The following is a 12,227-nucleotide window of genomic DNA, read 5'->3' as shown; positions in this document are numbered from 1 at the left end:
TATGCGATTGTGTGATATCCAGGCGCGACGATTTTTTCATCAGTACGAATAATATAAGTTCCAATTGTAATCAATTTATTATTGTAAACGTAATTTAACAAGCAGTTTTTTCGTACACTATTGCACGTAAGTTATGCTATGTACCTCGACAGAAACAAATATTGTAAGGAGAACAAAAAAAAATGGAAAACAAAGAACATGTAAAATTTTTTTACACTCGTGCTGTAAAATTGTAATTGAGTGACTGATAATCATTACGTGCTTTACGAAACGAAGCACTTTCATACATTATCCCAAAGAAAAACGGTGTAGCATTTTCTCTATAATAAACGTTATGTCATCGACAGTGATTTATTATGACCCTCCAACTCTAACGTTTGTACCATTTCTCGTTATTAAGAAATAATTGTCGGTTACATATTTTAATTTGACCTACGCACGGAATTTTTACGAAAGTTTCGTAGAATTATATTAAAAAATATGTATGTTTAAACAAATTAATGATACAATCAATAGACTGTAGTACTCACAAGGTATAAAAATTCTTTAGTTGCAAGTGACAATGATTCATAAATCCTTCATTATTATCGTTAATTATACATAATTTATCGATACGTGCATTACATTCGATCTGAAATTTATGGATGTACGAGCGTCAATTCATGTGGCGTTACGTTAATTCTCAATTTATGCGAAATGCAAGATTTTTATCTGTAACAAACAAATTTTATTTCGGCAAAATTAAGGTATAAAAAACTAAAGCATAGGTCTAAAATTGTTTAGTCTAATCTATTGTGTCAATATGCATAGAAACACAGACGAAAACAGTGTGAAGCGTAACTAATTGCTCCTGAAAGTTTTGTAAAACATTATGCTAACTAATTGTATTTTACGTTGTTGTTAGTTGGTTTTCGTACACAATATCGATGTAGCAGATTCTTCTGAACAGTTTTGTGCCCTTAGTTTAGTCTTGTATGTCCTAATTTTGCTGTAATTAATATTTCTTGCATTGTCCATGCGTGAACGATTATGGCGCCTCCTTTGGAGAAAAAACGAAGCTCCGCATCGTGTCCATACAGCGTCATTCTATGCAATGGCAGAACGCTTAAACTACTAGCCATATTACTAACAGTCGATTTTGACTAACAGTTTAAGCTCTTACCACTATCCCAAGTTTTTCTACCCTAATTTCGGCAAAATTAATGATTCTAGTTAACGGACCTGAAATACGGAATCTACAGTGTATGTACATGGGTGCACTGGGTATCTAGAGAACGAGTAGATAGATGCGCGCAAAACGAGGCTAATGCGTGCTGATTATGAACGTGAGTGCGCCAAGCGTCATGCACGCGTACAAGTGGCTGGTGGGCATGGGTTGATTGACGTGGCCAGTACAGACATTGACATTACCATATGGACATAACTTTTGGATAAATGCGACAATTAAAGTAGCCTATAGAGTGCACCTCATATATATTTTGCCTACCAATATGGCGGTACTATTTCCCCTTGGGTCACGTATGACTCATAGGTACCGAATACTATGCGTGTGTGTGCATACGAATATGCTTTAAGCTTTATCTCCATTGGGTTCCGTCCTTTAGGTTCACGGGGTCACGCAACACAAATATAATATTGTACAATAGATTATAGATACTTTCTTCGTTGAAAAGTTGGTAACTATTTTTTTTTATTCCTCTAGACTCTAGAACTATGAAGTCATTTATGTAGATTTTCGTGAAAGTCATTCTTGGTTGAGGTTAATAATAATTGTAATTAAAAATTATAAAAGAAATAGTGTAAGGTGACGCGAGCGTGATAACTCGGGAAGAATGGATGTCGAACAAATTCTTGGATACGACATTAAGCAATGTTTAAATTTAATAGTGGTTGGTAAAGAATCAGAGGTTATCGAAGGATGGACCAAACTTAAAAAATTAGAAAGCGAGCCAGCATACGGGCGATTAAGCGATTACGAAACTATTTTGAGGGAAACACTCAACGATCAGATATTCAATGTGCACGAAGTTCCAAAAATTTTGGCATGGTTCGCAAACTATGTGACGGAGCCATTTTCCGTTAATCCGATTTCGGACGATATCGCAGCGATGATAAGAAACACGGAAATCAGATACATGTCTGATTTAACGATGATACTCCAGACTTTAATGAAATACAGCGAATATCTGCCAGACAACGCGAATCACTCTAAACTCTGCGAGGCGATCGTCATAAGACTGTCTACATTTTCAATGCCGCCCGATCCAAAAGAGATTTGCGAATTCACTGATAATGCAACCAAAGTTCAAAACTTCTTGGAAACAGTACAAAAGCAGTCTAAGAATATTGAAAGGAACAAATTAATTTTTATATATCTCCAAACATTGTATAGAATTATATCGGACACTAGACGTAAACAGGATCCTGGACCTGGTTTGGCAGCTATATTACAACTGGTAGAACCATCTATCATACCTCAAGCTGTGGACTGGATTCTATCGGAATCGCATTGCGACGCGCAATTAATCCATGCTTTGAAGGTATTATGTAATTGGCTTCCAAAGTGGACAAGGGACAGACTTAGTATCTGGATCATGAAATTTATACTAGGTTTAGAGAAGCAACACAAATATTCTGTGCTGATCGAGGTCACAAAGGCTACCCTCGACGTTATGTTTTATGCTCTACTGGTGCCAGTGACTCGCCAGAATGCTTCCGAAATTGTATATCATGTTTTAAGGAAACAGGGCTCCGTGGCTTTGTTTCGTGCAATAGAGAGAAATATACAAAGAGCTTTGACTTTCTTAATGAAAGAAGATTCCGAATCAAGCAAGAAATGCATGCAGATCTTAATCGATATTTTCAAAGCCCATACATTAAGGTTCCCGGGTCAACGTCTATATAGTAACATGGAGAATGGTTTCCCTGTACCGCCGAGAATGCAAGTTGTAAACGAGATTTTGGATGATCAGGTTTGGGTCAGTGAAACACAAGAGATAGAGCCAGTAATCGAATCGCCGAAATTACACTCTGGAAAAGTAGGGCTCTCCAATCTTGGAAACACTTGTTATATGAACAGTGTGTTGCAAGCGCTACTAATGACCAGACAATTTTGTTACGAAGTATTAACATACAAGCCTTCGAGTAATCCAAACGATCATATTGTACTTAAAAAGTTACAAAAGCTGTTCACCCTTTTATTGTATTCAAAAAGGATATCGTTAGCACCGAATGAAATTCTTTTAGCTTCCCGTCCAGTTTACTTTCTACCAGGCCAACAACAAGATAGTTCAGAATTTCTCTGGTTAGTATATTGTTATTCTTCTAACGTTTATAAATATATGTTATAATTGCTTTTTACAACGGGTTTATCAATCGAATCTACCGTTTATACCGATTTGTATCAATCGATTTATTTATTTCAACAGTCATCTATTAAATCTCTTGCACGAACAAGAAAAATCTGCTATCGTAAATTCTGAAGGTAACGATTCCAATCTGAAATACAAGGATGAGAAAGAAATAAACGATGTCTCGTCGACAAACGAGGATGGTAGTTCGATCAAACGTTGGACGACCGAGGAAGATTTAACCGGTAGTATAGCTTTGGAAAGGAAAACGCAATCGTTGGCTGATTTTTCAGAAGGTACCAATTGCTAAATTCTATTCCTATAGACCGTTACCAACTAACATTACGTACCAACCCGAAGCTTAACACCGAATATTATTTCGTAGGAGAAGACTTGGCACAAACACAGCACCTCAGCGACTCTCATTCAGACTCCACGGACAGTGGAATACAGTCTGTGGGCGGAGAAGACACGAGCACGCAAGTGCCTCTGGTACACAGGGTCTTGGGAGGAAAATGTAAAATTACTTATCAGTGCGCACAGTGCGATACCAGTTCCCATAATACGGATAAGTTTCGTGACTTACAACTGTGCTTCCCAGAGGAGATACAGGAGAATCAAGAGGTTTCTGTACAAGACCTTATCAACTACTATCTGACGCCCGAGAAGCTGACCGGAGAGAACAAGTACAGATGCGACAAGTGTACGAAGCTGTGCGATGCGCAAAGGATTATAAAAATCCTGCACACGCCGACTTATCTGATCCTGATATTGAAGCACTTCCGTTACGACTTCGATACCAGGCTAAGAACGAAACTTCGGCACAAAGTAATGTACAACGAAACTATACAGTTGCCCGTACTGACGCCTCTGTGCACAACCACCGAAACGTATCAATTATACGCCGCAGTCGTGCACTCCGGTTACAGCATGGACTACGGACATTACTTCACGTACGCCCGCGACTCGAAACAGAACTGGTACAAGTTCAACGACAGCTACGTCTCCCAGACGACCTTCAACGACTTCAAGGACCTGAGACCACCCGATACGCCGTATATCTTGTTCTACGAGAAAACGGTGCCGTTCGACGGGGTCTACGACGAGGATAAGCCGGAATTGACGACGCTGAGTAAAGCGCTGCAAAGTCTGGTGGCAAACGACAGCACAGCTTACATCAAGGAGCTGAGGCATCAAGCGGAGAAGTCTCAGCACGGCCGACAAAGCTCCGTCGTGTTGCGGAGGAACGAGAATTCCGACGACGAAAATCCTCCTCCCAGTAGTTGTCGGGGAGCTGTTAACATGCCCGCCAGTCGTTTTCTTTATTAGGTTAATTTTCCATTTCATATTTAAATAATATATATTCTTTTATAAAAATCGAAGTTCCAGGTGAATCTGTAATACGTATTCGTTACGACGCCGAGAACAAGATAAAAAATAACGGTTCCTTTGTAATTAATAACAGTGCTATTGCCTCGATCGGTGTATCGGTGTAAGTGTTCAGTACCCTCGAAGAAAACAGTATTTTATAAAAATTGGTATGCATCTTAGACCATGTACATATTGTATACATACATATATCGCACTATTAGACGCGGCGGGTGTACAGAAAAGCCAAATGACTAACGAAAGAAAGAACGGTTCACTGTGACGTGGCAACACGATGGTCCAAAATGGCTCGCAGCGGCATTAGGCTTCGAGTTGAAACTTTAGATGCTGTTGGATGCTATCTACTCGTATCCACTATCGATTGTCGCGTTGGGCAAACTTAATTTTGAACGTTTTTTGAAAGAATGGCGCGCAAATTATTTTTGAAGGCTGCGAAGAGTATGAAAATGGTGGTGGGAACGTGAGACTTTCCACCAGTAAGTATTTTATTACTCTTATCAGCTAAATATAATATGTCATGTTGGATCAATAGAATTCGCTTTCGAGAAATTAAAGATTTTCGCGTAGTCATTATTTAGGGAAATTACGGAAATTGTGTTCACTCTGTGAACTGTCACATAGATGGATTCGTCTTGGCTTCGGGCAAACTATCCGAAGCCGTGTCTACAATAGTTACACGTATATGGTCTAAAGTCTAAGGTATGCATATTATCGTAACCATAGCTATTCTTTCTATTTTCTAATACACGTTATCGTTCGACCCAGAATTTGTACCCTATATCGCATAAAGCGTTACGCGTTACATATATTCTTTTATTTCGTTGACGACATTGTGGCCGCGCGAGATAGAAAGGAGAAAGATGGTCGTTGCTCCCGATGGGTCGTGCGAAGAAAACGAACGTTCATTCCTGTCCCATAGCAGTTTGTACAAAAGAGTGTGTAACACCTTAGCTTAGTGCTTAGGCGATTCACAACCATATATACTCTACGACTCCACGATTATTGTGCGATTTTTGTGTACGACTTTTTTAACACTTTTCGGTAACGCGTTGCAACAAATTCTTGTTATAGGTCGGCGAATATGGCATTAATATGTTGTCAAGTACAGCGACCGAATTTTCATCGGACTTTCCTAAATGTTTGTTTCTGCGAGAGGAGGTGGAGGCGAGGTTGTTGATATATCTGTACGCATGAAGACAAGTTCGATAACTTGGTAAGAAACGTAACGTAATTGGCTGTGTTTCTATGTACGTACGTGTTTACAAATAAGTAAAATAGTGTTTCACCGAAAGGGAAAGAGAACGCTATCGGTTCGATAATCATCGGGTTTCCGTGGTTCTTCGAGAGCAGGCCGAGGCGCGCGAACTCCCGTTATCGGTTCGTTCGATGGAACCGTTGTCGCGCGCGAAAATTTTCGTTCGTTGAAACCCATTCCGCGTTTAAAATTGCCGAAACTCGTATCCTCGACATCGTATTTGAATTTCATATTTCACGTGCAAGGTGTACATAATAAATTCATCGCTTACTTGTCAAACGAAACGGCATTTTTGGTTCCGGATGAGCGTAACGACACTGGAACTATCAAGCGACCGAAACCATTCGCTCGTACTGTTAACAACCCGACCGGAAAGAAAACTATCCGACACCGATGGACCATATTCGTCCGGTTCGCTATTGGTTCCAGTGTCACAAATAGAAACCAAGTTGCAAAAATTCGAGAGAGAGAGAGAGGGGGGGGGGGGGGAGAGGGTGAGAGAGCATTAAACGAAAAGGAACGGGAAAACCTGAGGGAAAACGCGAGATCGATAATTGTTATTATTGTAAATAGATGTATTTTAATCATAGTTGCGATTTTAAAAAGCAAGAAACATGAAAGAAGAAGCAAAAAGAAAAACAAACACTCCAAGCATTACGAATCTGTGATAAATTTATACTGTCGAATTGATAATGTTAATTTTTCTTAGCTCAGTATTCAGACGAGACGACGCTATATCAGCCGCTTTAATTTATAACGAATCAAGGAATGCTCTAAAATTCTACATGCCTGTATTGTACAATGTACAGTGTTTTTTAGATTTCCTCTTAGATTTGTAAATGTCCGTAGGCCGTTCGGGTCTAGAAATTTGTCATTTAAACATCGTTTATTTATTGTTCCTTGGATATCGATCGCCACAAAGGATGGCACAAAATAGAGAAGACGAGTGTGACGCGGTCGCGATACGCGAAGAAGCGGCCGTTCAAACGGATCATATTAAAAACTGCACAATCGCATTGTCGACATTCTTCGATCGAATGATTTTACAAAGTGTGGTGCTTCTGGTTTTTATTCGAGTTATTATTTATGTTGCATTAACCGTGACTATAATGTAGACAGAGTGTGAAAGACTTGATTAAAGTACAGTTCGAAACGATAAAATTGATCGTTATTGATGCTTATCCATTGTCCAGTTTCTCATCGTCCTATGATTCACCGAGAGACGCGTTGCTAGTTTTTAAGAGAGCTTCGTTACTTTATTCGATCGGGAAGAGAACACGTTTTAGGAAGAATTCGTCGAGTCGGTAATTTACGCGTTTCCCATGTTCCATCTTCGAATCGGCTGCGAAGATCAGCGCGTCTAATTCACGTACATATTTATTTTGACTCTGCGCGCGGTAATCAAATATGTCCTGTTTGATAACGACTAATCCATGTCGGGATCAAGATTGATTACCTTCCGTAGGACTGCCGTGATATCCAATCTCGACTGCACCCGAGCGGATCGACAGACTTTTTCATTACGTTGTTCGTGTCCACCGCGATCGATCCGTCGCATCTCGCAGCAATGAAGAAGGTTTACTTGGCTGCTGTTACCAGTAAGTCGATTCCAGTTGCGCATCGCCATCCTATCGTACAGTATCTTGAAGAAATTGAAAGGGTATCGACGGGAAGCTAGCTTTTCCAAAGTTCGCGGTTTCTATTTTCCTTTCTGTATCTTTCGCATCGTCCGTTCTCTTCGCAATGTTCCATTTGTCTGCTCCACCTGTATCCTTTGCGCAATTCGCGATCACGTTTCTAGATGTTCACTCGAATTTCTCGACAATGTGGATCGTTTGTATTTACGTGGTTTCCTCGCGTTTTCTTTCCTCTAACGATTCAAAGGAAACGTTGATTGAATCTGTTGGCAAAATTACACCATCGTCCGAACCGACGATATCTCAACAAGTGTCTCGTATCTCGTACCAATCGTATACCCAATAGCCACCCCGTGTCGACGGTTCAAACGACATCGAAGGGTCTTTATCTCGATATCGATGACAATGCCGGTTACTTTATCTGTCCGATATCATCGTTGTTGCTATATACTATCTATATTAATCTATCAATTAATGCTTATATACTATCTATTAATCTAGACTAGACTGTGAACTCTATTCGAATTCCTCTACCGTTCCTAAGATAGCGAACCGTGTGCAATTTTTGTTCAACCGTTGTAAATTTTTCTTGCAAAGATTAACAATAAAAGATCTCTTCTTTTTCATTTCTGCCGAAAGGACCCCTACGCGACGTGACAATTTAAAGGAAAATTGTTATCCCTTTTCGTTCATCTTTCTTGGGACTAACCCAAACAGTGCAAATAAATTCTTGCTTTGTTTGTACCGTGAATGTAGACTGTAGACGGACGGGCAGCTACTTTAACGTAATTTCCTTCTCGTTCTCTAGGGTAAATGTTTGTTGGAATATTTCGCTTTTAAGCATTCGTTTCGGATGCAAATTGTTTTTCAACCTCCAAACTTGTATAAAACTCTGTAAAATTGACTCGTTAGGTTGTTTGGGCATGATGTCTTACGGCCAAATTCTCGGGTGGCCATCACCGTCTCTGCCCCATCTGCTGGCGCCCAACAGCCCCGTGCCGCTGACGCAACAACAGGCCACATGGGTCACGTCCTGTCAAATGTTGGGCGCGATCGGGGGCTCGTTGTTGTGCCCCTACATGATCAATACCATAATCGGCAGAAAGTGGACCATGCTTCTTTCGGCGGTGCCAGCCATCGTGTCGTGGCTGATGATCGCTTTCGCTACTACTGTCTGGGTAACTCTTCTAATTTGTTTGCCCCATCATTTACATTGACATACGTGCACACATGCATACACATATGTATACGTAGACACGTGTAAACGCGAATATACACATGACGTACTTTATGCAGAATCAGCGATATTTATCGATAAAAAGATTGCAATTATTTGACTCGGTCCGATGAAATCGTCCACATTTCGCGATTCTTCGCGATAACGCTGTCATTTTAAGCTTTAGGCCACGATAGACGATCATTAGATCGATCTCATCGATGTCCGTTGTCACGATACTTGATCGCTTTGATGTTCGTTCGTGTTAGCGATTTCGTACAGGCTTTCTTTCATCGAGAATATCTTTTAGCCAGTCGTTAATCCGTATACGGTAAATACACGCATATTCGTGAACGTGCAAAACGAAAGAATACGTCCTCTACAAGAGCGTAGTTTTCAAGGTGTGCACACTCTCCGAACGAACCTCTCCTGAAAATAAAGCTGAACACCGATCCCTCTTTCTCTCTTTTTTTGTTGATCTGCGCAGGAACTGTATATAGCAAGAATCGTGAGCGGATTGAGCACCGGTTCCGGCTACGTGTCCTGCATAATGTATACCGGCGAGATCTCGCCTGCTTCCATCAGAGGCATTTTAACGTCCGCGTTGACGGTGGCGGCGAAATTCGGTTTATTCCTCGAATGGACGATAGGCCCGTTTCTGTCGGTCAGGGATCTCGCCCTCGCGTCCATGTTCCTGCCGATGTTGTTCGTGTTGGCGGTCACCTGGTTACCGGAGTCGCCTTACCATTTGATACGTCGGGGCAAGCACGAGCAAGCTATCGAAACGTTGGCGCGATTAAGAGGGTCCACGAACGTCGTCGAGGAGATCGAACGCATGGAGAAGTCTGTAAAAATGGACCTGGGGAACGAGACCGGGCTGAGGGAGCTGGTCGCGGTGTCCGGAAATCGCAAGTGAGTGAAACCGTTCGTTTCCTATCCCCGTTTCGGGCGATAGGGTAAGCTCGCCATCTCCAAGTTCTCCCCTCCTAAAATTTCCGCCTTTACGAATTTCTATCGACGTCTCGCAGAGCCCTGACGGTAGTGGTGTGCCTGTTGCTGATCCAACAGTGGAGTGGCAGCATGGCGGTGCTTTCCTACGCTCAGCTGATCTTCAACGCGACTGGTAACAGTTTCGAAGGCAAATACGTGGCGATGATAGTGGGCGCGGTGCAGTCGGTCTGCGCGTTCCTAAGCACTACGGTCGTCGACTGTTTCGGCAGACGCAGTCTGCTGATGGCCTCGACCCTCGGCACCGGTGCGTCGACCGCCCTCGTCGGCACCTTTTTCTATCTCCAGCGGACTGGAGCGGACGTAGCCGACATCGTCTGGTTGCCAGCGATCGGCGTGATCCTTTACATAGTCACGTACGCGGTAGGACTCGCAGGACTACCCTTTACCATGATCAGCGAAGTATTTCCGACGAACGTGAAGGCGCTTGGCAGTACGATCGCGATGATGTGCCTCAATGCGTTCGCGTTCTCGGTTACATCCATCTATTCGACCATAGACGAGGCCTGGGGCAAGCACACTGCCTTCTGGATCTATGCGGCTGTCAGCTTTTTCGGCACGGCTTTCGTCTACAGCTACGTGCCCGAAACCCGCAAGAAAACGCTACAAGAGGTGCAGGATCAGTTGCACGGACGGAAAGTCTTTTAGCTTTTAGCTTTCAGCTTTCAGCTTTCAGCTTTTAGGTTTTAGCTTTCAGCTTTTAGCTTTTAGCTTTTAGCTTTTAGCTTTTAGCTTTTAGCTTTTAGCTTTTAGCTTTTCACTGTCGGCGTGTTCCCAGAAATGAGTCGTTAGGTAAAGTTCGCTATTAACACGAGGTATAAATTCTCAATTTATGGTTCCTCTGCAGGATCTTGTGGTTAAATAATGTTGTCGCCTCAAAGGCGATCGCAAAGCGCAAAGTTGAGATTAACCGTATATGACCTACAAAGAGCTAATCCTGGTGAAACAATAGTTGGAATCATTCAAGCGAGAATCGTGATTCGGTTCGTTTGAAACTTTCGCTGCGTAGGTGTGGTCTCCAGTCTCGAGCAGGTAGTATGGCTTCGTTGCTGTCGAAGCCACGGCGCGCTGAGATAGGGACTCGCCGAACAATTTATTTATCCTGCGATGCCACGGCACGACATCGACATTGCAATTCCATTGTTGAAATACCGCTAACGCTAACACTTTGATTCCCAAGGGAGAGAGGCGCAAAGCTTGCCGGCGAAAGTACCTACGTCGCGTGCTTCGGTCATGCCAGAAATCGGGATCTTGATCGAAGGTGGTCGTAACCTCGTTTATAGAATAGGGGAACGGATACACTGTAAGCACCGTTATTCAGGGATTCGTAGGCCCCTTCCGCAACGGCCACCGTTCTGCTCTATTCGAACGGTAATAGATAATCGAACTCATTCTTTCGTATTTTATTTTTTTTTAATCTTTTATTTAACGCTTTTACGCCAATCATAATACGATAACATGAGGGATCCGCTAGGCAGCTAAATGGGTGGACAAAGTGGATCGAAAGTGTGCATGTATTCGTGAAAATTCATTTGTTGGTCCGCTTCTTTGGTACATCCATCGAATCGTCGACGAAGCGATCGTACATTATCGTTCAAACGCGCGTACACTAATTTCAGTAATCGTGCAGCATGATTTATTAATGTAAACTGAAGCGCTTCGTTCATCGATCGTCGGAAAAATTGCTGGGTAAATGCGCGTCGAGTCGGGGCTTACAGTTAGTGCGCAGTACCTGATTATTAATAACATTGATTACGCTAATACCTCGAACGTTTATCGGTATCATTGTCAGGCGATTTTAAAGATTTTGGGGAACGTCGTAGAATTAACGATTACGGTTGGGTCGCGGAAACCATTGCCTGATCCATGGTGTTCGTTACTACTGGCGCTGCTCCCATAGCCCGTAGTCCGTTTGTTCAGTTATTACCAACGATGATCATACGTATTATTACGTATAATCTGCCTATAATCCGTACAATCTCAGCAATGATCAAACGAATCCAGCCAATTATGAAACGGTGATCTTTATGCGTTCGCGACCGAAGTCTGTGTGACGTAGTCGATCAAGAATCAAAACCGGTTCAAAATAGATGCAAACTGTAAATTGGCACCTTACTTTTTAAAGAAATTTTGCAACATTTTTGTTGTAAGGATTGTCTAGGTTCGTTAATTTTTTCCTGTGAAATGTGTACGGTATGTGATGTAGATACCGTACACTGTGCGGAGAATCCGTCCTTTCGTGATCGACGCAGAGGTCCTCAACGTCTACCAGCTGTCATCCGCACCTGTTAACATTTTACCGTACGCTACTCGACTCTACGATGAATGGGCAATTCGCGCGTTCGACGAATGCCATTCGAGGACCGTTTCTT

General features: G+C 42.2%; 2 protein-coding genes and 1 long non-coding RNA gene across 3 annotated transcripts; 2 read left to right on the top strand and 1 right to left on the bottom strand.

Annotated features, from left to right (window-relative positions):
• Positions 1-348: 348 nt before the first annotated feature.
• On the bottom strand, positions 349-1,296 carry LOC144473170 (uncharacterized). The gene is made up of 4 exons (XR_013494520.1): positions 1,163-1,296; positions 918-1,086; positions 531-711; positions 349-432 (listed from the first exon to the last, which is right to left on the bottom strand). It is a non-coding gene; the product is annotated as an uncharacterized LOC144473170 (long non-coding RNA).
• A 60-nt stretch (positions 1,297-1,356) lies between these two features.
• LOC144473154 (ubiquitin carboxyl-terminal hydrolase 35) lies at positions 1,357-7,149 on the top strand. The gene is made up of 4 exons (XM_078186777.1): positions 1,357-3,304; positions 3,429-3,646; positions 3,736-4,679; positions 5,811-7,149. Exons 1-3 carry the CDS (start codon positions 1,833-1,835, stop codon positions 4,677-4,679), a joined length of 2,634 nt encoding a protein of 877 aa, XP_078042903.1. The 5' UTR covers positions 1,357-1,832; the 3' UTR covers positions 5,811-7,149.
• Positions 7,150-7,483: 334 nt separating this feature from the next.
• LOC144473161 (facilitated trehalose transporter Tret1) lies at positions 7,484-11,291 on the top strand. The gene is made up of 4 exons (XM_078186787.1): positions 7,484-7,592; positions 8,544-8,809; positions 9,335-9,759; positions 9,876-11,291. The coding sequence occupies exons 1-4, from the start codon at positions 7,562-7,564 to the stop codon at positions 10,501-10,503; spliced, it is 1,350 nt and encodes a 449-aa protein (XP_078042913.1). The 5' UTR covers positions 7,484-7,561; the 3' UTR covers positions 10,504-11,291.
• The last annotated feature ends 936 nt before the right edge of the window (positions 11,292-12,227 follow it).

This window comes from Augochlora pura, chromosome 7 (genome assembly GCF_028453695.1).
Source record: "Augochlora pura isolate Apur16 chromosome 7, APUR_v2.2.1, whole genome shotgun sequence".
NCBI lineage: Eukaryota > Metazoa > Arthropoda > Insecta > Hymenoptera > Halictidae > Augochlora > Augochlora pura.
This window is presented reverse-complemented; position numbering and strand designations above follow the sequence as displayed.